The sequence below is a fragment of the Nilaparvata lugens genome, chromosome 1, assembly GCF_014356525.2.
Source record: "Nilaparvata lugens isolate BPH chromosome 1, ASM1435652v1, whole genome shotgun sequence".
Classification (NCBI taxonomy): Eukaryota; Metazoa; Arthropoda; class Insecta; order Hemiptera; family Delphacidae; genus Nilaparvata; species Nilaparvata lugens.
This window is the reverse complement of record NC_052504.1, coordinates 99613676-99638659: the sequence shown is the minus strand read 5'-3', so window position 1 is coordinate 99638659 and position 24984 is coordinate 99613676. Positions and strand designations below refer to the sequence as shown.

Below are 24984 nucleotides of genomic sequence, written 5' to 3'. Positions count from 1 at the left end.
CAGAAATTGCTCGCTTAATATAATAGGACAGTTGATTATTCTAAATGAGAATGAACAGTTTATATTACATCAACAAACCTGCATCAGCTACCGTCCATAGAAGCATTGACAAGACAGAGGATCGGCAACGTTGTTCTCCTATCTTTCTCCACTGCTATTATAACGTGGAGTTCACTATATATGGGAGCACTGAAGAATAAGCTATCACTTCAATCATATGTTTCAATAGATTTCAATCCGACTCTCTCGGATTTGATTAGTTTTTTCCGTTTCATATACTTTTTGTTGTGGATGAAGATAAAAATTGATTATATCAATTAACTGAAGTAACAACTGATTGTAAAAAAACACTTATCTACGCCTGTGAATGTAAAACATTATATTCTTCATTGATTGATACAATAAGTATACATCATCAAAATGATAGGGAGAGAAAAAATAAGGTAACCTTGTGCTATTCCTCTCCCAAATTTAGATAAGGTTAAACTTAGTCCGAAATAGGTTGAGTCTTGTAGTTGTTATTCACTTCACAAAATTTTCAGTACTGGATTATTTTCACAAAGTGAAAGTTTTTAATTTAGATGCTTCAAAACCAAACATAGAAGAAATATTTCACAATATTATCACTAAAATAGGAAATATTCACATATACAACTAAAACGTGTATTGAAGAGCTCACTGCAACTGAATTTTTCAGGAGCTCCACCCCATCTATTCAAATTTTGAATTTAGATTATCAAATCAATTTCCCAATTATCAGGCTTCAGATACAATTTAACCAAAAAATTTCAAGTGGAAAAGATTCAGCATGAAAATATCTACAATTAATGTTCAGTAACATTTTCACCTAAAATTGAAAATGAGCTTGAAATTCAAGAAAATGTGATTATTCAATAGCAAACTGTTGGCAACTGTTGATTCTATTGAATCATTCACTATGAATGAGACCTCGTGTGTCTCCAGCGTTATAGTCCTGTCACCAGCTGGCTCAGATCTTTGAATAAAAAGTAAATTCGAATGGCTTTTGTTGGTGGGGAGTCCCTTGCGGGAAGGCCCCACCGACTGAATATATAATTCAAGCCACTTTTTGCTTTCAAAAAATCGAATAGCAGTCAGATATTTTACAATAAATGAATGACTGATAATCAAGATACAAATTATAATCAAGATAATCAAGATAATAATAATTTATAAAAAATTTCTGACTGCTAGTCGTTTTTTCTAAAAGAAAAAAGTGATTTAATAATAAGCAGTTCGTGATGAAAAGCAACATTGAAGAATAATTGAAGCCTTCAATAGGCCTTACGACTGTCATACTTTAGCCTGGAACGACAGTTTAACGTGCCCATCCGATAACACGGGAGTGATCTGGTTAAAAAACTTTTGGTATTGAGAGAGTTTGAACCCGGGTTCTCTATGCTGCTACGCAAGCACTCTATCCACTAGATCACGGATAACTCCGTATCTTTGAATAGTAGAGTAGACTTGAGATGCGCGTGAACACTAGCGTCAGGTGATCAATTTTCATAACGGCAAGGGAAGTTGTGTGAGTGCGCCACACCAGATTTTTTCTCTCTCTCATTTGGTACGGTATCTATCTATTTGGTATCTATGACTCCATCCGGCGGACCATACTAATAAGTGAATAATATTGTTTGCTGGTTTGTATTTTCTCTTATATTATTTTATTTATATTTATAAATTTATATTTATTTATAGATACCTGACTGCTATGACGTAATTTAGTTGTTCAAAAGTGATTATCAACAAGCAGTTCTTGATGGAATCAAACGTTGATGAGCACATATTATTGTTGATTTCACTTTTTTGTGCGATCTTGCTTGTATTTCTGTACTTATTTTATATTATTTTATTTATAGAACGGTATGTAATTTGTTAATTAATGAATAATTCTACATTGTTGAAAGACGATCTGGCGACAGAGCAAAGCGAGAAAGAGATAGCGCTATCCGCTTTGTTGAATGATAGACTAGGATAGCAATACCATTGCTAATCAAACACTGCCATTATAACATGGACCTCACTACCGGTATAGCATTGGATAGTAGGCTATCATATCGCTTTTCAACTAATAGCTTTTAATGGATTTCCATCAGACTCGCTCGGATTTGATTAATTTTTTCGTTACATTCCACTTCCAAGAATTAAAGTACAATTTTCTTTCCAAAAACCAAGAATCTATTGAAATTGAAATTTATTCACAACTTGTTTTACAGATGTTTTTACAATGCAATTATCAGGAAAAACAGTAACATATCCATGAATTTCAAATTTAGAAGGGAGACACACTGATCAGGCTAAACAATAAACTCAATAATCACAGAAAACTTGATAAATTTCAGAAAATTTGGAGCCAAAAATACATCAGTCAACTAATTTTCAGCACATACTAAGGTGCTAAATTAATATCAAATATGAATTGAATAGATGGAAATTACTGAGATATTGCAATTGTTCAAATGCTAATGAATTAATAATTATTATTAAACGAGAATCCAAATAAAATACTGTAATTCACCCCAAAGACTTCTGCTACTGCAAATATTGACAACAGGGTAAACTGATGGAATTTCAATTCACCCCAAAGACTTCTGCTACTGCAAATATTGACAACAGGGTGAACAGCTAGATGGAATTCCATCAGTTTACCCTGTTGTCAATATTTGCAGTAGCAGAAGTCTTCGGGGTGAATTACAGCATTTGATTTGGTTTTTCGTTTAATAATAAATAGTTTAAAATCCAAATTAAATGCTGCAATTCACCCCAAAGACTTCTGCTACTGCAAATATTGACAACAGGGTAAACTGGTGGAATTTCAATTCACCCCGAAGACTTCTGCTACTGAAAATATTGACAACAGGGTAAACAGCTAGATGGAATTCCATCAGTTGTCAATATTTGCAGTAGCAGAAGTCTTCGGGGTGAATTACAGCATTTGATTTGGTTTTTCGTTTAATAATAAATAGTTTAAAATCCAAATTAAATGCTGCAATTCACCCCAAAGACTTCTGCTATTGCAAATATTGACAACAGGGTAAACTGGTGGAATTTCAATTCACCCCGAAGACTTCTGCTACTGAAAATATTGACAACAGGGTAAACAGCTAGATGGAATTCCATCAGTTGTCAATATTTGCAGTAGCAGAAGTCTTCGGAGTGAATTACAGCATTTAATTAGGATTTTCATTAAATAGTAATCATGAATTTAATAAATAAAATAGAGTATGGTATTGTTGGAACCTTTGAAATAATAATCTCTATTAAATTAAAGTAGATTTTCGACAATATCTCAAGTTTCTTTAATTAAATAAAATAGACTGTAGGCTACTATTCTATTGAAAGACGATTAGTACGGTCTTGTAGCCTAAATTGAAAAAATAAATACGATTTTTACAAAAATAAAGTTTTTTCAAGCTATCATAACACTGTATTAAGAATGTAATTAAAGCTCACCTCAGCTGGAAGATCACTCCTATAACTTTTCACGAAGGATCAACACAGATGAAGATAAACTATGATGTGAAAAATATTAAAACACAGCGCTTTAAAGCAGAAATGCAATAACACGTATATGAGTTGGCTGAGCGTTGAGCCTTATAAGTAGAGCGACAATTTATTTACCAATTTAGTTTCCTATGCGATTACAGGATAAGGAAAAATTTGCAGGAAACAGTGGTGAAGAAGAGGAAAAGGTAAGAGATAAGATAAAAAAATGTTGGATTATTCTAGAATTCAGTAGAAAAGTAGGGCTATAAGGAAAGCTGAGTTATGACATAACACTGATAATTGGAAGTCAATGTTAATTGTTTCATTGCTACAAATAATGCCCTTACATGACTTGAATCATTAATTAGAACCGTATTTCTATCATTGTTGATTGTAACTTTTTCCAAATTAGGTCTCTATAATATAATAAATGAGAGATGAACAGAGATAATGTGGAATTTATCCATATCAATAAGGTGAAACGAAAACGATATTGTCAGTTCCACATAATTTATTTGAGCCAAACTTAAGGTTCAATGAACTAAGGCAGGCTCTCCAACCTACGGCCCGCGGGTCACATCCGGCCCGCGGATGGATTTTGTCCGGCCCGCCGAGAGTTATTGCAACAGTTTTTTAAAAATATATATCTATACACATTTTTGACAACAACTGTGAGTTCAGTTATCTTCTCTCACTAGCCACTCCATTTCTTAATGAGTGTGAAATTAGCTGTAAACAAGCAGCGATCAATCATTGTGAGATATTAGCAAACTGTCTGCACGGACTGTACATGTGCCTGTGTACGTGCCCGCGAACTGTCTGTTTCTAAATGGGCGGAGGACATTTCAAGTGGAAAACAAATGCAATCTTCTCGCTAAAAATAAGTATTCTCTTTTAGCTTTGTAACTTTTTGTGAATTCGTGTATTGTCGAGTTGTCTTATTACTATTTATTTAAAAAACGTATTTTGTTCAACTTGCTAAATTCATGCATTGTCAAGTTCTCTTATGACCTTTTTACACTCAATAAATTGGACTTTGTATTAAAATGAAATGAATTGGTATGTTTCTTCCTGTGTTTTTATTAAACCTACTTGAAACTTCTCATATTATTTTAATGGGAATATAATAATTTTACATCCCCCTAATCCCCCGTGTCGTGTGTGTCCCCACAAGTCAAATTCCACGTACATCCTTGTTATTGGCCCTCTAAGCCTCCCAAGAGTTAACAATGTGGCCCTTGGATGAAAAAGGTTGGAGACCCCTGAACTAAGGCATCATCTTCAGTGGTCTTTCTTGGTTATAGACTGACCAACTGGGACTAAACTTGAGTTTAGCTCAAATAAATTATGTGGAACTGACAATATCGTTTTTATTTCGCCTTGATAAATGAAAGAATCGGCTTATACACGTACGGGATATGAAAATTATGTTTGACGCATCTCACGTCTAAACTACTCAACTGATTAACTTGAAATTTTGCATATAGATTCTTAATTAATCGAGGATTGTTTATAGGTCTATTTTAAATTATTTAAGATTTCAGTAGGTCAAGTTTTCAGTTTGTCAAGTTTAAAAATAGAGCCTTGCGGAGCACAGGTTACCTGCTAGTCATCAATGTAATTTATAATGTTTGAATTCACGTACCGTACATTTTAGGAAACAGACCTACATTAGTTATTTGTGCAACTAGTGCGCAAAGTGACAGTTTGCTGCACCGAAAGAAACGTTTACGCCCGAGCCGTAGGCGAGGGCGGAATGGTTTCTTGAGTGCAGCAGAGGAACTTTGCGCACGTATTTCACATTAAGTTTTTCCTACAGTTACCATTGAATATGAAAAGTGAGTAATTATGGGTAAAATTGCCTGAAATCCATCAAATGTTTTCTGTGTAATTTTATTATTGATAAAAAACCTTAATCCTAAAATCCTAAAGTCCTCGTTGCCCTTGGTTATAATATCTAATACTAATAATTAGCGCGTTGTGCTTCGTTGCACCTCTGCTCACTATAGCTCACCCAGTCACTGTTACCAACTTCATTTTGATTTTGCTGCACTGTTGCTCCATATAACCTACTAAGTATTTTGCGTTGCCATGTTGCAAATCTGGAGTGCAGAAAAATTTTTCCCGCACTAGAGCGGAAAAGTGATTCTTTGCGTTCTGTAATCAGTGCAGCAATGGCCACTTTTCAACGTAACTGTAGGAAAAAATATTTTTAGATATCTATAACTTACTGCTAGCATTAATACTAATTTCCACTTATAATCTATATCATAGAGATAATATAGATTTTCTAAAAACACTTCACTTATATGGGCTACTTTTGTACAAATTAACGACTAATCGTTTAAATATTTAAGGGTACTACAAGTACCCTTCATAATAAAGGGTACCTACTACAAGTTTTCATATTGTTTTTATTAATTTATAGATTCTCCGTATGCCCATATTATTTATTTATAAGGTTAGCAAAGAAAATACAAGAATCGGAAAAAAAACAGGCTATTGCCTAAAACTTCTTCAATTTCCTAATTTAGTTTTAAATTGTCCAAATATTATAGGTTATGTCCATTCAAATTTCTACACCAAATCACAATCTAAAATATGAATTAGAATAAAACAACCATTTTAAATTTGGATGGATTAATAATAAAAGTTTCTTAAAAACATGAAACAAACTATAAATTTACAAAATAAATAGACTGACCTATTATCTAATAATATTTTTTATCTAAGATATATATGAAATTCTTTAGATACCTTAAGCCACGTTTAGACCAAAGATATTAACAAAATGTTAATATCTTATAGATTCTATCAGATTGAACATAACTTATCATACACATGATGAACATATGTGTTTGTCAAGTTCCGTTCAATCTAATAGAATCTATGAGGATTAAGTTATTAACATTTTGTTAATAACTTTGGTGTAAACGCAGCTTTAGATTGTATCTAAAATATAAATTATATCAAAATTTATTGTACCTCAAATCATCTGTCAAAACTACCATCTAAATAATCATTCTGTGAGATTGTAAGCAATTTTTAGCTGCATGATTTTCACCGACTTGTAGGTATTACGAAGTTATTACCAAAAAATCTGGTGTGGCGCACTCACACAACTTTCCTTGCCGTTATGAAAATTGATCACCTGACGCTAGTGTTCCCGCGCATCTCAAGTCTACTTATAAACAAAGATCTGAGCCAGCTGGTGACACGACAATAACGCTGGAGACATACGAGGTCTGCTATCTCTTCATAGTGAATCATTCAATAGAATCAACAGTTGCCAACAGTTTGCAATTGAAATAATAACATTTTCTCGAATTTCGTGCTTATTTTCAATTTTAGGTGAAAATGTTACTGAACATTAATTGTAGAGATTTTAATGCTCAATCTTTAATTTCCACTCAAAATTTTTTGTTTAAATTTTATCTGAAGCCTGATAATTGGGAATCTAAAATCGAAATTTGCATAGATGGGGCGGAGCTCCTGAAATTTTTACAGATATGAGACTTGTGGCAGTTGATAGTGCTTATCAATGACTATTTCAGGTATAAATTTGATCAAAATCGTTGGATCCGTTTTTGAGAAAATCTCGAAAAACCCTGTTTTTGACTACATTTTCGCCATTTTAGCCGCCATCTTAAATTGCATTGGATCGAAATTGTTCGTGGCAATTGTTCGTGACACACACACACACACACACACACACGCACACGCACACGCACACGCACGCACACACACACACACACACACACACACTGTAAAGTATCGAATTTGGGTAGATAAAAATCCCTAACCGAAATAGTAATAGGTCTGAAAATAAAGTAACTGGCTAATATCGCCAAATAGATAATAACTAAGATTAGATAGCATCAGCTTGTTCTGGCTAAACGGTACAAAAACCTAAAAAGGATGTGAAGGAATTTGTTGCTAATAAATAGATTATTATATAAATATTTTGAAGATTGAGGTTAGGTAATGTATTCACGGATCGGTGACCTAGAGATCGATCAAATCGAGAAACGTAGAATCTGACCAAAACCCCTTGGCAGAGCTCTATTGCAATCAAACGGTATGCAATGTGAAAAACACATGATCACGTGGCTAATTATTAGGTAGCATGAAATTAATATTAATGTATAGAATATTAGCTAGCATGTAAAGAGCATAACCAATAAACCAAATAAAAATAATTAAGTGTATTCAGGAAATAGGAGGTACCAGGCGCATGAATACCGAATAAAATTTGCATGCACCAATAGCAAAACGGCAGTTAATAGGCGGCAACTGTAGGCCAATTCAAAAATATTTCTATATATTTATATAAATGTACTGGATTTGTGTTAAAACTTTGTATAGTCTATGTTATCGATATGGCTCGAAGGCAAAGAAATTATTAATCGTACAACCTAAGTAATAATTGATATTTTTTGTACGATCTATTTGAACCTAAATGGCGGAGGACTAAGATATTCAAATTTTATGTTAATTTGAAAGTCGGAAATAAGATTTGTAAAATTGAGAAAGGAGAACCAGCACTCGCCAGCCAAATGCCACCATAAGAGGACCCCAAATATTTTAGAGCGTAGTACCTTGCTAATAATTTTGTAAAAGTTAAAGTTAAATCAAATTATTAAATTTCTTAAAAGACTTCGTGATGCTATTGTAAAGCAGAAGTCATTTTTTTTCAATTTCGAATAAATTTATAACCCCTTGGAAGAGACGATTCCGGCTACCATATTCCAGGACCACATGGAGTTGGATCGACATCGGCGGCTTACAAGAAGATTTTCGACACGTGAGTGATAAATATTGAATTAGTGATGGGGCCTAGTGCTTCGAATCTATCTAATAATCAAAGCTAGCTCGCCGAAGGGTTTTTATTATAAATTGAGAAATTAATAAGAGAAATACTTGCGCAAGTAAAATTAGTATTAAAGGTATTTTATTGAAGAAAAAATATAGATCAATACATTTCAGAAAATTCCATTTGGATCAAAGAAGTATAAAATCTAGGCTATTAAAACATATGCATATGATATTTAATTTTTGCAATATAATTTGCGATAGTTTGTTATTGCTCTAATTCACTAGATGAATGGCTCTACCTATTCCGTCAGGTGGCGAATCTTGCACCCTGAGATAAAATATATATTCGATACAAAGAAATCTACTAAGTACTAGAGATTTAATATATATATATATATATTTGGATTATTAGTGGCTAATTTATCAAGTTGATCTTAAAGAACCTATTTTTTAATTGAATTGTCCAAGTCAACAAGTATTAGCAAGCGCATATCGCAGCTACATGCAAAAGAATGCATATGATTTTAAGATAAAGGCACATGGTAATGATTCGTGCCATAAATCTAGAATATAAAGTTTAGCCTGTGATATTTTACTGATTTCAATTATTGTTCTATTTTTATATTATATTTTCTATCGCTCTTTATATATTTTTTGCCTCGATCTATTTTCTTTTGCATTATTGTTTAATATATGTATGATATGTTTATGGTGTGCAATTTATTTTATTCCTCAACACTATAGTATAAGTATCATATTATATATATTTATTTTTATTGAATTACAAGAGTTATAGGAGAAGCCCATACCTAGGCCTAGAAAGATTTTTATGAGACTGAATCCTATTAAAAAAACCACGACCTAATTATATGATTATATCAAAATCTCATGCTTTACCGACTGATGCCAAGCAGGAGGCAAATCGTTATTTAAATATAAAGAATAACGTGACAACACATACAGACCAATACCCAAAAACCACTTTTTTGCACTCAGGGGACCTTGAGACGTATAGAAATTTACAAATTGGTGTACCTTAATTTTTTTTGGAAAGCAATACATTCCTTACCTATGGTTATAGGACAAGGAAAGTAAAAATTAGGCCTACATATTGAACTTATATAGTAGCCTACCATTATACTATAATAAATAGCTTACTTCATAAGAAATATAAATGCTCGAAAACATGAAATTAATATGATATCATGAACTGTTATATGGATGAGAGCTTAATTAAGAATAATTAATAATATATAAGAATAATAAAATATTATAATAAGAATACAAATTATAACTACTATAAAAGAACTATATTTTTGGTGATCACACCATCGTCAGGTCATAAAAATAAATTTTCATTGGTTTAGTGGAACCAATAAGGTTTCCTTCTTTATTATTCTGCTTATAAATTCTGTCATAAACATTATTCTTAGGACTAGTTGTAAATATAATACAGTTTAAGTGTATTAAGAAGAGAACAATAATTGACAGAGGAAATATTTGAATTATGAGTTTTCCTCAAGTAATCTTGCAAACATCAAACAAGTTATTCTTAGGACTAGTTGTAAATATAATACAGTTTAAGTGTATTAAGAAGAGAACAATAATTGACAGAGGAAATAGTTGAATTATGAGTTTTCCTCAAGTAATCTTGCAAACATCAAACAAGTAATTCACTGGTGATAGAAAATCGTAATAATTATAATTTGCATGATTGATTATTGTGATCAGTGAGCCAATTAAGGTATTGTTCCACTTTTCTAATTATTGACACTTCTTTATTATTCCCTAGTCATCTGTAATTATAACAACATAGTTGGTGGGGTATACTTTTATTAATTTTACTTACCGTACCTTGCCCTATTACCATAGGTGAGGAAAGTATTGCTTTCCGAAAAAAATTAAGGTACCCAAATTTCTAAATTTCTATACGTTTCAAGATCCCCTGAGTCCCCTGAAGTGATTTTTGGGTATTGGTCTATGTTTGTGTGTGTATAAGTGTATGTGCGTCTGTGTTCACGATATCTCATCTCCCAATTAACGGAATGACTTGAAATTTGGAACTTGAGGTCCTTAAAATTAAGGATCCGACACGAACAGTTTCGATCAAATATAATTCAAGATGGTGGCTAAAATGGCGAAAATGTTTTCAAAAACAGGGGTTTTCGAGATTTTCTCGAAAACGGCTACAACGATTTTGATCAAATTCATACCTAAAATGGTCATTGATAAGCTCTATCAACTGCCACAAGTCACCTGTAGAAATTTCAGGAGCTCCGCCCCATCTATGTAAAGTTTGATTTAGATTCCCAATTATCAGGCTTCAGATACAACATAAACAAAAAAGAGTGGAGAAGATTCAGCATGAAAATCTCTACAATTAATGTTCAGTAACATTTTCACCTAAAATTGAAAATAAGCTTGAAATTCGAGAAAATGTGATTATCCAATTGCAATTTGTTATTATTTCAATAATTGCAAACTATTGGCAACTGTTGATTCTATTAAATCATTCACTATGAAGAGATAGCAGACCTCGTGTGTCTCCAACGTTATTGTGCTGTCACCAGCTGGCTCAGATCTTTGAATAGTAGACTTCAGATGCGCGTCAGGTGATCAATTCTCATAACGGCAAGGAGAATTGTGTGAGTGCGCCACACCATTTTTTTGTAAAATTTCTTCTGGGCTACTTATTTTTATTTATAAAATAGCTTCATAGTACCCTTTTTTGAAAAGTTTTTAATATAAAATAACAGACTTAAAACACAAATTAAAACTACTATAGTTTCAATATATCGCATTACCTTCAGGTTTTAAAGATAGATTTCTTGTTATTAAAAATGTTATTTTTTCTAGTCATTCATTGTACAAAACATTAAAATCATGATATAATTATGACCATGAAGGGAAAACTAGGCTATGCCTGTACAATTTCTCTCCCAAATTTTGATTTAATTTAATACACACCAGCATTAAGCTGCGTTTACACCAAAGATGTCAAAAAATGTTTATTTTTCCGTCCTTACAGATTCTATTAGATTAAACGGAACTCGACAAACACATCTGCACAACATGTGCATGATAAGTTATGTTCAATCTAATAGAATCTATAACAACGGAAAAATAAACTTTTTGTTTACACTCTGGTGTAAACGCACCTTTAGTGAACGTGTTGTTACTTCTTCTGTTAACGTCCAAGATTCACAGCCATATATTACAACTGGACCTTGTTGCATGAGAAAATACAAGCTAATATTTAAGTAATTTCCTATTCCAAAAACCACTTCAGTTGACTACTATAGTGAGGTCCACATTGATTAGCAATGGTATTGCTATCCTTGTCTATCATTCAACAAAGCAGATAGCGCTATCTCTTTCTCGCTTTGCTCTGTTGCCAAATCGTCTTTTATCAATGTACGATGATAAACATTTATATTTTTAATAAAAAAATATTTCATCTCAATTATGAAAATGCATTATGAAATTATTGAAAAATACAGTATATAATTTCTTGCTTGATAAAATTTAATTGATTATTTTAAACGAGAATAAACCGTTAATATTACATCAATAAACCTGTATCAGCTACCATCTATAGAAAGCATTGACAAGACTGAGAATCGGCAGCGTTGCTCTCCTATCTGTCTCCACTACCATTATAACGTGGACCTCACTTTAATATTAGGTCTATTAGTTTGTATTTTAAGATGCGATAGGCCACAGATCGAATAAAGCCGCTGGATCTGCACACAACAGTAACAGTGAACAAATAATTTTGAGATTTTGAGGAACTCTTCTAGCTTAACTCCTTGATATTTTCATAAAACATATCTCGTTTTACAATAAATTCCTACATAAGCGATTCTAATGGTATTATCATAGAGAAACAATAGCATAAAATCTGGTGTGTGGTACACTCACTCAACTTTCCTTGCACATTGAACTGTAAGCCTCATTCTTAAACGAGAATAATTTAGGGGAATAACATAATGAGGATTGGCGGCAACATATATTTGAAATTACGATCAGACTACTGTACGGTATGTGTGTATATATAATTGTTTTCAGAGTACCTTTTCCTTTGTGTAAATTGTGAAATTCGATGATTTTTTAAAAGTCGTCAAAACAGCTGTTCTACAGATGAAATATCTCAACTATGTGTTCTTTTTATAAACTGCTCTACCTACCTACCTCATGCACGAGAAGGAGGTTACAAAATCTATTTCTCAAGGATGGTGTGGACCCCCATTAGTTTCCCAGGGAAAAGACTCATGCTCAGAACACTCAGTTGATAGAGCTGATAAATAATTATACAGGGTATGAATTTGAAAAAAATCGGTCGAGTAATTTTCGAGAAAATCAAGAAAACATGGTTTTTTAGTAATTATCTGCCAATTTTCTCAAGGATATTACGGAGCTCCTGCAATTTTCCCAGAAATGAGAATTATGTCAGTTGATAGGGCTTATGAATAGCTATCCATGGTATAAATTTGAAGAAAATCGTTAGAGCCGTTTTCGAGAAAACCGTGAAAAACATGGTTTTTTAGTTATTATCCGCCATTTTTCTCAAGAATATTACGGTGCTCCTGAAATTTTCTCAGAAATGAGACTCATGTCAGTTGATAGAGCTTATAAATAGCTATTCATGGTATAAATTTGAAGAAAATTGTTAGAGCCGTTTTCGAGAAAAACATGGGTTTTTAGTAGTCTAATTATCCGCCATTTTTTCCGCCATCTTGAATTGAATTTTAATGAACTTCTTGTTGTCGGATCCTCGTCGTATAAGGACATTAAGTTTAAAATTTCAAGTCAATCGGTTGATAATTAGGAATGGAGTTATCGTGTTCACAGACATACACACACACAGACCAATACCCAAAAATCATGTTTTTGGACTCAGGGGACCTTGAAACGTATAGAAAACTTGAAATTAGGGTACCTTAATTTTTTTGGAAAGCAATACTTTCCTTACCGCTCTGAACCGTCCAGCATTCTCTAATTTCTAGTGAGTTTTCAAGTGCTTATGCTAAACTTACAGAGTTTCCTCTCTGGAAGCATTCATTCGACTGACTCTGATCGACAAATTGATCTGATTGACCATATGGTAATAGGGCAAGGAAAGTAACAAACAATAGCACTATTGTTTCTCTATGGTATTATTCATACTCACTCGGCCGGGCTGAGTGGGAATAGTTCAATTATTGAAAGTCGTGGGACTTTATATTTTCACTGTTCACTATAATTATATACTCCGTACAAAATAACTTCTGACTTGGAGGAATATGCGGCGCAGAGAAATGGAGGGAGATCAGCCAATTACAGTGATGGATAGATGGTCATGGGTAGAAGCGCAGTTGCCAATTTGTCGATCAGAGTCAGTCGAATGAATGCTTCCAGAGAGGAAACTCTGTAAGTTTAGCATAAGCACTTGAAAACTCACTAGAAATTAGAGAATGCTGGACGGTTCAGAGCGGCAACTTGGCCGCCGTTGTATCCCTACCACTGTATGCCTCCTCTGCTGCGCATGTCCGTCCCAAGTTCAAAGTAATTTTTTACGGAGTATAATCGGAATTAGAAAATGTTAACGCCGATTAGTTTAATCTTGATTAAAAGTTAACCGACCGTTGTGCAACTAGAAGTTAAATTGAATGCCATCAAATAAACAAACTCATCATTATTATACTGGTGTTTTATTTATAAAGTGAGCATAAAACATATTTTCAAATTATGGAGAACACATTAAATTTTTATAAATACAGCTGACTTTTCTTAATGGTTCTTGAAACATTTCATGAAAATACGGTAATGTCTCATATTATTTGAATCAATAAAATAATGTTAATTGTTGCTCATATAAGTCAAGCGTGGGAGCCGCCCTAATAACTATAATTATTATAAACTATGCACAGTAATTATGTACAATATAACATGATTGAATAGTGATTAATTAGTAATAGTACGGTAGTATTCACATGAGTGAATAGTTAGTTGATGTCCACGTTATAATGGCAGTGGAGAAAGTTAGGGAAACAACGTTTCCGATCCTCTGTCTTGTCAATGCCTTCTATAGAAGGTAGCTGATACAGGTTTATTGATAAAATATTAACTGTTCATTCTCGTTTAAAATAATTTAATATATTTTATCAAGCAACTATATTTTTCAAAGATTTCATAATGAATTTTCATAATCAAGATTAGATATTTTGTTGGTTGATTATATTTCTACATTGTTGAAAAACGATTTGGCAACAGAGCAAAGCGAGAAAGAGATAGCGCTAACCACGTTGTTGAATGTTAGACAAGGATAGCAATACAATTGCGAATCAAACACTGCCATTATAATGTGGACCCTGTAACTATGTTGTCAATAACTTCACTATAAATACTATAATAACCCAACTTTCTTATTTTTTGACGTTTTATTTGAAAAAAGTGAGTAATTTTTGGTTGAATGTTGCATTTTAATAAAACATCATGTTTAATGAACCACTCTCATTTATTTAAACAGTCGAAAATGTTGTCTGGTACACTATTTTACAGTTTTAATCCTTGCCTGATAATTTTGAAAGATTCTAGAACTTCTTAATCTGACTGATTCTTCTCCTCAGGTTCGTCACAGTCATCATCATCATCATAGTCAGTTATAAGAATTGAAATCTATGACAAAAGCAAGAATGGGAAAGTCCAGTCGTTCACATGCCTGGTCTACGAATGACAAGTCCTCGAAATTCAATTTCCAGTAACTTGCATTCACTTTTCGACATCTGTTTCAATCTCTATTGACTGTGTAATATTACATTTTTCTTCTCACATTTGAATCGAATCTTAAATTCGAGATCTATGGAACTTTATAGTAAATGTCAGAGTTATCAATAGACGGACAAACTTTTTGATGGAGAATTTATTATTGTAAATGTTTGTTGCATTGTTCCATGATGTCACCGAGGCAGGGTTAACATATTACTGGATAAAAGGTTTATTTAAATCGAGATATATATAAAAATTTAAAATAACATTTTCAAAATAAAGTTTTATTGAGAACAGATGTAGAATGTGAATTCTAAACTTATAAGTTATAATTTTTTGATGACGTGTCTGTGGAGATCGATATTGAACAGGGCGTTGGTTTTGTGACTTTCAACTTTGCTTTTCCTGTTCAGCCCTTCTTCTGAAAAATGGCTGGCTACAAATGTTGTCGTGGAGTTTTGCTCTAAATCATTTTCGTTTATTAATGTTTTAGATTGAGTTATATAAATTTTTGTGCAAAATTAGCTATTAGTGTAGTAAAGCCAATAGCCACTGTGTTTCAACTGTAAACTAGATAAGTATTTTAGTTCGTAGTTACTTGAAATAATTAGGCTTGTAAGTTATTGTTCTTTGTATATTTCTATGTTTTGCCAAAATTTCATCTGAAGATTATAAGTTAATTTGCTCTGAAAACTGGATTTCTCATTCATAGGCAATAGATCCATTCACAGTTTATCAAGAATCTATTTTATTGGAGCCGACAACTGTCCTTGGTTTGATAGGTGTTAAATGCTATTCCAACCGTTTAAGGAAAAATTGGTAGCACGGCAAATGGTACCCCTGGTGGGACAGAATTACAAAATAAATATGTCCCAAATGGTACACTATGAAATCCCTGGTTATGAAAAATTATTAGTAGGATAGATATCTTGATAGGTTATGAATGGTTTGTTGCTGAGTGGGAGGTCGGTTCAAGAGAGATCAAGTTTTAATGAATCAGTGCATATTACAAAATGGCAAACATTAAAAATGATCTGAATCTTATAGCATTCTTAACACAAAAGTTTGATGAGATAAATGCTAGATTTGATGAGCAAAATGCTAAGTTTGATAAATTGAAACAAGATCAAAGTGCTAGGTTTGATGATATGAAGCAAGAATGTACTAGCATAAGACTAGAGCAGGTTAGTATAAACCTTCTATTGAAAGATGCACATGAGACATTGATTAAAAATCATAAAGATGAAAGCAAATTGAAGCATGATGATAGTAGTGTTAAGTTACAAGATCAACTCATTCAAGTTTCTGAAAATGTAGGCCTAGTTACTGTTGTTGAAAAAGTCAACCATAGTGAAAGTGTAGAATTGAGTAAAGAAGTAGGTAGGGAGTTGTCTTCATTGAAAGTCAACTATCAAGAAAGTACTATTGCTACATTGAAGGTTAGGAAAACAGTAAACAAATCAAATGTTTCTATGGATCAGATTACTACATCAAAAGTTAGGAAGATTGTAAATAAAATGAATGATTACATGAGACAGGTTTCTGTGGAGGTTAGGAATAATGTCAACAAAATGAATGTTGCTTTGAGTCAAGTTGATGAGTTCAACTTTCAACTGAGAATTGAAAAGGTGTATGCTATGCATTCTCAAGTGAACATGACGAACTTTTGTAGGCAAAACTGCTTGGTTGAAACAAATGAACCTATGAATAAAATCATACTATTGAAGAAAACAAAACACAAAGTTTCCATTGATGTATTAGTATTCAAAGGTTGTTTCAAGTTGCTTACTTACAAGATGATGACAATGAATCACATGATGAAAGGGTATTCCCCAACACACAATGATTAGGAATCCTGTGTCATGCCGGGATTCAGAATAGCAATGACCGTAAATATACGTATGGTAAGAGTCCATAATTGTATCTTTTTCTTTCCTGTAGCCTATTTTTCTTGGCCCTTAATCTTTTCAATTTTCGATTCTTTCCTGTCTTTGTGTAATATTCAGTAAATTTCTTCTATGATGCATATCTTAACCAATCTTGTCCATAGTCATTTAAATTTGTATTTTTCTGAAATAATATTAGAAGTTGAAATAGTAGCTTATTTTCCTAATCTTTAAATTGTTGATAAAACTTAACTTTTCTAAAATCTATCCATTGCTGTGTAAATAATTGTTTGCTTGTGACATATTTTTTCATCATGTATCACTTATTTTGAAATGTGTGTTGTTTTAGGGAATTTATTTACCCAGTTTTCTTTTTCTCTTGTTTGTATTTTTTAGGGAACTTATTTACCCAGTATTTCATCTTGATCATCTTTGTATCATAATCTTGAAATGTTTATACTTATTATACAGTCTTTAAATTTTAACGTTTATTCGACACACACAAAACAGCTGTTGTCATTGCATGCCAACATAGGAAAAACAATGTATTTAAATTTGAACGTATAATATAAAATAATATTAACTCATTATTTTCTAACAGTATTCACATGAGTGAATAGTTATATAGTGATGTCCACGTTATAATGGCAGTGGAGAAAGTTAGGGAAACAAAGTTGCCGATCCTCTGTCTTGTCAATGCCTTCTATAGAAGGTAGCTGATACAGGTTTATTGATAAAATATTAACTGTTCATTCTCGTTTAAAATAATCAATTATATTTTATCAAGCAATAAACTATATTTTCCAAAGATTTCATAATGAATTTTCATAATCAAGATTAGATATTTTGTTAGTTGATTATATTTCTACATTGTTGAAAAACGATTTGGCAACAGAGCAAAGCGAGAAAGAGATAGCGCTAACCACGTTGTTGAATGATAGACAAGGATAGCAATACAATTGCGAATCAAACACTGCCGTTATAATGTAGACCTCACTTTTGTATAAAATAAGTTGAGACTTGAAGATAACATCCGTGTTGCCAAATTGTGCGAAATTTCAATCTTTTCATGCGAACCCATATGACTACGGTACTGGATTTAAATAGACAACTCTGCATTTTAAGACTAATATCGGGGACCGAGCTTTGCTCTGGAGTAGCATAAAACATTTATTACGAGAGAAGAAATTATAATAATATTCATAGTTCATACAGAAACGATCTATCCTATCACAGTGAATTGAGATTAATTCCCAGAGGAATGCAAAAATTTCCCTCACAAAGGTCCGGTTGCATAAAAGCCGGTTAAATTTTAATCCGGATTAATTTCACGAGAACCAAATTAGAGAAGACCATTTCAAAAACATGGATCTAATGGAATTAATCATGATTGAAAATAACCCGGCTTTTTTGCAACCGACACTAAGTACCTGATTGAATTATTACAAAAGTTCAACAGCTGAGTCATAATTTTGACACAGTCCCACACACATGAACTCGCTCACTCACTTCCATCATCAACAGACGACGAAATAATTATTATCAGCTGTTTTTCCAAAGATGGATAATAATATTATCCTTTTAATGTCCTTCAGCGAGTTTTCCCAGGGATGAGACCTAGTGAAATCGAATTTTTATATTATAAGCCTACTATGTTCTGAATTTCGTGAGAATCGTTAGAGCTGTTTTCGAGGTCCGGTGAAATACAAACATATAAACATCTAAACATATAAACTGAATTTGTCGTTTAATAGTATAGTATTATTCTAGACCCTAGCTGAACTTCTGTACCAAATTTGAACATTTTTTCTCAATTGATTTTTGAAAAATGTGAGGAGAAAAAATGCTAGGAAATACAGACTGTGTAGTCGAATTGAATACAACAAATCCTGTCTTATGAACAGAGCTTGCATGAAGAGATTGGAATTTCACACGATTTGGCAACACTGATATTATCTTTGAGTCTAAATTTATTCTATTCTTTATTGATTCATACAATAAGTACATCATCAAAATGGAAGGGAGAGAAAAAAAGGTAACCTTGTGCTATTGCTCTCCCAAATTTAGATAAGGTTACACAATCATACAGTCGAACCTCTGTATAACGAAGTCGATTATCCCGAGAAAAAATTCGCTGCAGAGAGTTATTCGTTATTGAGAGGAGGTTGTTCTGTCAAGAAAACTGTCACGATCTTATGAATCTTCAAATATCGTATCATGGCGGTAAATAAATGAATATGGTAGATAAAACATATTATAATCGTGAACGTAGGTAGGGTACTTATTGGGCCAATATTAATACGAAAATTTGAAAATTCATGCTGTTTAAAATAAATAAACATGTTTTTTCATATTTATAGAATGTAATAAGTAAGTAACCAATTTATTTCCAGAATGCTTGATTTGTACTATAAGTAGAGTTTAATCAAAGTACATACTCAGTACGGTAGCAATAATTTTCAATTTCATTCATCAAATTTATTTTACTAATTTTCACACTACTATTAGATTGAACACAACATCCTGTAACTATGTTGTCAATAACTTCACTATAAATACTATAATAACCCAACTTTCTTATTTTTGACTTTTTATTTGAAAAAGTGAGTAATTTTTGGTTGAATTTTGCATTTTAATAAAACATCATGTTTAATGAACCACTCACATTTATTTAAACAGTCGAAAATGTTGTCTGGTACACTATTTTACAGTTTTAATCCTTGCCTGGTAATTTGAAAGATTCTACAACTTCTTAATCTGACTGATTCTTCTCCTCAGGTTCGTCACAGTCATCATCATCATAGTCAGTTATAATAAGAATTGAAATCTATGACAAAAGCAAGAATGGGAAAGTCCAGTCGTTCACCTGCCTGGTCTACGAATGACAAGTCCTCGAAATTCAATTTCCAGTAACTTGCATTCACTTTTCGACATGTGTTTCAATCTCTATTGACTGTCTACAACCCTATCTTCTTCCTACCTGAATTATTGCCATTATTTTCAGTCTGCTGAAACTAAACAATTACTTGAAAATGACCGTCTGCTTCCTATACACACTACATTTTGTATGTTGAATTCAAGAAAAAACTTTGTTGTTGAGAGGTCCGAAATTCGTTAGAGGTAAATAAGCAGCTGAAACTCTAAAATGTCATGGGACCAGGTAAAAATTCGTTGTATAGAGGATTTTGTTAAGAGGAGGTTCGTTATAGAGAGGTTCGACTGTAGTTAGAAATAGGTTAAGTCTTGTAGTTGTTCACCTCACAAAATGTTCATACAAAATTTTCTTATTTTATAAAGGTCATAGTGATAACTGTAAAACAAAGACTTAACAAGAAAAAAGTGATATCCACTACAAGAGATTATCCAAGACTCACAATAGACATCTTCATCTGAGCCTCAACCGTTTCAATAAATTACAACCCAGCTACCATACCGTCCCTCTAAATAAATATTCAAAATTGTTTTAGAGACATATCTGAAAAAAGTATTTCTAAACAAGTGAGGAAATTAGAGATTCGAATATAAGTAGACTACAATTTCCCTAAAACTACGTAGGTTATCTAAAGTATATAAATATATAAAGTATATAAATATATAAAGTATAAATAATATTACAATTTAGTATAATATACAATTTAATTCGGTTTGTTGGTAGATTTTATGTTTTATAATATTGTAATCAGCTATTTAATTAATGTAATAAACGAAAGTTATTAACTTTGACAAGACAATAGTAAGTAGCAAGTAGGTTCTTAGTATAGATTTATCAGGTAATTCAGGTTTCATATCTCCCTCATTTTAAATCAGCTACTCATTCTCAAGTTTCATTTCATCTATTCATGAAATCATCACAAATAGAAACGTTTGTACTGTATTATCATTCATCCCCTCATCATCACCTACAGTGAGGTCCACGTTATAATGGCAGTGTTTGATTAGCAATGATATTGCTATCCTTGTCTATCATTCAACAAAGCGGATAGCGCTATCTCTCTCTCATTTTGCTCTGTTGCCAGATCGTTTTTTAACAATTTAGAATTAATAATTAATCCACAAAATATATCATCTTAATTATCAAAATTATTTAAAAATATGATTTCTTGCTTAATAAAATATAATTGATTATTTTAAACGAGGATGAACAGTAAATATTACATCAATAAACCGTCTATAGAAGGAATTGACAAGACAGAAGATCGACAACGTTGTTCTCCTAACATTCTCCACTGCCATTATATCGTGGACTTCACTATAGGCATAACATACTTATGGAGAATTGGCTTTACAAATAAATAAATGAATAGAAATATTGGAAACTTATATCACACCAATAAGCCTGGTTTTCACAAGTAGAGTTAGTGGTCCAGTAACTGAAATACTAATTGTACCGAGCTAACTGTACTTGACTTACTTGGTCGAGTAACTGTTTTCACTACAATTGAGAATAGTAGGTTAAGTGTGTTGTCTAGTGAACAGAACTAACCTTAAAATGTCAATACTTTTTAATAAATTAACACCTAAACACTCGACATTTTAATAAATTAACATGTTTTAATAAATTTCAATAAATAACAATACTTTTTGAACTTGATAGCCTACGGCACGACTCTACTCTACTAGCTCAAGACTGTTTTCATTAGCATAGTAGTGGTAGAGTAGAGTGAGAAGCGGTGGTGGGGGAAGGCAAGTGGTAGAGTACTATCCCACTCTACTCTACTAAAAACTAGTACTCTACCATGAACGTTATCATTGGGAGAGTTCACAAGATAGTTAATACTTGCCCAGGGAACTCTACCACTAACCCTACTAATAAAAACCAGGCAATAGAGAAGAAAAAATTCAGTCATTCTGAGCTGTGTGAATATGCATATGCAGTTTCATTTCTCCACGCTGGGAGAACCTTTTTCTACAGACTGTACATTGGAATGGCTTCTCTTTTGTGTGAGTGCGCATATGAATGGTCAATTCGCTTGGTGTGCAGAACCTTTTGGTACAGACTGTACACTGGAATGGCTTCTCTTTGGTGTGGGTACGCAAATGAACTGTTAGATGACTTGACTGAGAAAATGTTTTTGTGCAGACTTCACACTGATAAGGCTTCTCATTGGTGTGAGTGCGCAAATGAACTTTCAAATTAGGACGATTCCGGAACATTTTTGTACAGACTGTACACTGGAATGGCTTCTCTTTGGTGTGGGTACGCATATGCCTAGTCAAGTCACCAGACTGAGAGAACCTTTTGGTGCAGACTGTACACTGGAATGGCTTCTCTTTGGTGTGGATACGCATATGCTTAGTCAAGTCACCAGACTGAGAGAACCTTTTGGTGCAGACTGTACACTGAAAAGGCTTCTCTTTCGTGTGAGTACGCATATGATTAGTCAAGGCACCAGACTGAGAGAACCTTTTTGCACAGACTGTGCACTGAAAAGGCTTCTCTTTCGTGTGAGTACGCATATGATTAGTCAAGGCACCAGACTCAGAGAACCTTTTTGCACAGACTGTGCACTGAAAAGGCTTCTCTTTTGTGTGAGTACGCATATGATTAGTCAAGGCACCAGACTCAGAGAACCTTTTGGTGCAGACTGTACACTGGAATGGTTTCTCTTTCGTGTGAGTACGCATATGCAATGCCAAATAATCAGACCGTGAGAACCTTTTCGCACAGACTGTACACTGGAATGGTTTCTCTTTGGTGTGGGTACGCATATGCCCAGTCAAGACACCAGACTGAGAGAACCTTTTGGTGCAGACTGTACACTGGAATGGCTTCTCTTTGGTGTGGGTACGCATATGCCTAGTCAAGACACCAGACTCAGAGAACCTTTTGGTGCAGACTGTACACTGGAATGGCTTCTCTTTGGTGTGGGTACGCAAATGAACTGTTAAATGACTTGACTGTGAGAACGTTTTCGTACAGATTGTACACGGGAAAGGCTTCTCATTGGTGTGAATACGCAAATGAGAAGTTAAATGACTAGACTGAGAAAAGCTTTTTCCACAGAATGTACATTGATGAAGCTTTTTAGAAGTTGTTTTGCATGAAACCCTCCCCTCTCCTACCATTTCTTCATTGCTGCCTTCTTCCTCCTCTTCTGCAGACGATTCACTCCCACTATCAGCTGATGATGGTTCCTGAAATCACAAGGTTCAAATATCAGTCAGCTAGTGATGTAATTCACACATGACAAATCAGCACAAAATGCACATTCACAATAATCCCATTATTTATTATTTATTGATTCATACAAGTAAGTAATCAAAAATTATAGGGAGAGAAAAAATATGGTAACCTTGTGCTATTCCTCTCCCAAATTTGGATAAGGTTAAACATAATCCGAAATAGCCCCCTGTGGGTTGGGGGAGCTCTGAGTCGATCATCGTACTCAAGAATGTGTTGAAAACCAGAATTCACCCACAGCATTCATGCTTGTCATAGGAGGCGACTAAAATGGACCTCAAGGCAACTCCACAAGTTGCCTTGCCTTCAAACCCACGGGATCTGCCCCACCAGAGATGGGTGAAACTCCAGGCACAAATGTGGGTCACGAGGCTAAGTCGAGGGTGACCTGGTGCCCTAGAGGCAATTTGGAATCCCCTCTCTCAGCGGAAGGACCTACAAAGAAGCCAGGAGTGGAACTCACGTAGGTCACGGGTTTCGGGTGGAGTGACCAAACCTCACCACTGCTCAAAGAAGGACGGCCATTTAGGCAAAACTTCTTGGGGTAGGGACTTCTGACCCTGCGAAGTTTCGGAGGGGCAAAAAGAAAAAACCAAGAGACCAGAGATGGGTGAAACTCCAGTCACAAATGTGGGTCAAGGGGCTGAGTCAAGTGTGGCCGGGCGCCCTAGAGGCAACTTAGCCGCCCCTTCCTCAGCGGTAGGACCTTCAAAGAAGGCCAGGAGTGGAACTCACATAGGTCACGAGGACTAATCAGTCTGAAGAGACTGCCAAGCATATCACACTGGATTGTAACAAGCAACCGGGTGATGAATTATAGGGAAGAACTCCTGGTTTTTGTAAAGAACACCGGTATTGGTTTGTCTAACTAACATATTACCTGAGAGCACAATAAGATACGGTTGACGTGTGGGGTTCTTTGAACCTTTGGATCCTTGAATAATAAACAATCTGAAATAGGTTAAGTCTTGTATAGTTGCTCTCTTCACAAAAACATTAAAAAATGGGACGGAGCTTTGCTCTGGTAGTCGATGAAAGATCATTAGAAGTTCGAAATTTCCACATATTCCAGAGCTGTTTAAAAATTTTCTCATTCAAAATTGTATTGAAAGTTCTGGGAGTTATTCTGTACAATGATTCCACTAAGCTGAATATTACATCTATAATAAATTGTTGTGATGTATTTTGGTAATTGTATTATAATATGTATCTAATTCCACATGTATAATTCTTGCAATAGGATTTTGTGCCAAATACAACTAAGGATGATTGATATTAAATATAGAGTTGCCAATACCTATATTTAAGTCCTCGTTATGATGGTAGTATTTGATTAGCATTGGTCTTGCTATCCTTGTCTATCATTCGTCAAAGCAGATAGCACTATCCTTTTCTAGCATTGTTTTTGTTTTTCATTGATTGGCTGGAGAATCATATGAGAGATTGTATGAAATAAATTGATTCTGAAACATAGTTTCTGAATTATTTGTTGAATCATTTATTCTACATTTTTTCGATTTAATGTTCAAAACCAATTTTGGATGATTCATTCTTCAGGTTAAGTTTTGGTATCCAAAATAACCCAGCCAGTCTGGCTGAGCCAGGTAACAGGAAGCCATCAATTCCTCCCAATATAAGGGAACATTAAAATATACCATAGGTCTTTATCTATGATTATTTGGAAAAACACTTACATAATCATCATCAACATCATCATAATCGTCATCAGAGCGCTGCTTTTGGTGAAGGGTTCTGGCAATTCTATCCAGCACTCCAATGCGATACAGTTTGACATAGGCAGTGGGTAGAGTTATCTCTGAAACATCAACGAAACGTTTATAATACTTG

General features: G+C 33.6%; 2 protein-coding genes across 19 annotated transcripts in view; both read right to left on the bottom strand.

The window, feature by feature from the left end:
• Positions 1–3623, bottom strand: part of LOC120348789 (endochitinase-like) — a 31905-nt gene extending 28282 nt beyond the window's left edge. The window contains exon 1 of one of the 3 annotated variants that reach the window (XM_039419817.1): positions 3475–3623. Coding sequence is in view for 1 of the 3 variants with exons in the window: in XM_039419816.1 (XP_039275750.1) it covers positions 69–106 (38 nt within the window). In the remaining 2 variants the exon portion in view is untranslated. Of the gene's footprint in view, positions 1–68; positions 187–3474 lie in introns of those variants that run through there. The other 2 variants (XM_039419818.1, XM_039419816.1) reach the window with 2 other exon arrangements.
• A 17462-nt stretch (positions 3624–21085) lies between these two features.
• LOC111054275 (zinc finger protein 2 homolog) overlaps positions 21086–24984 on the bottom strand; it is a 217774-nt gene continuing 213875 nt past the window's right edge. For 15 of the 16 annotated variants that reach the window (XM_039419764.1, XM_039419774.1, XM_039419772.1 and 12 more), the window contains 2 exons: positions 24831–24952; positions 21086–23090 (listed from right to left, as the gene is read on the bottom strand). In XM_039419764.1, the coding sequence (XP_039275698.1) occupies positions 21795–23090; positions 24831–24952 (1418 nt within the window). In that variant the 3' untranslated portion in view covers positions 21086–21794. The remainder of the gene's footprint in view (positions 23091–24830; positions 24953–24984) is intronic. The other variant, XM_039419775.1, reaches the window with a different exon arrangement.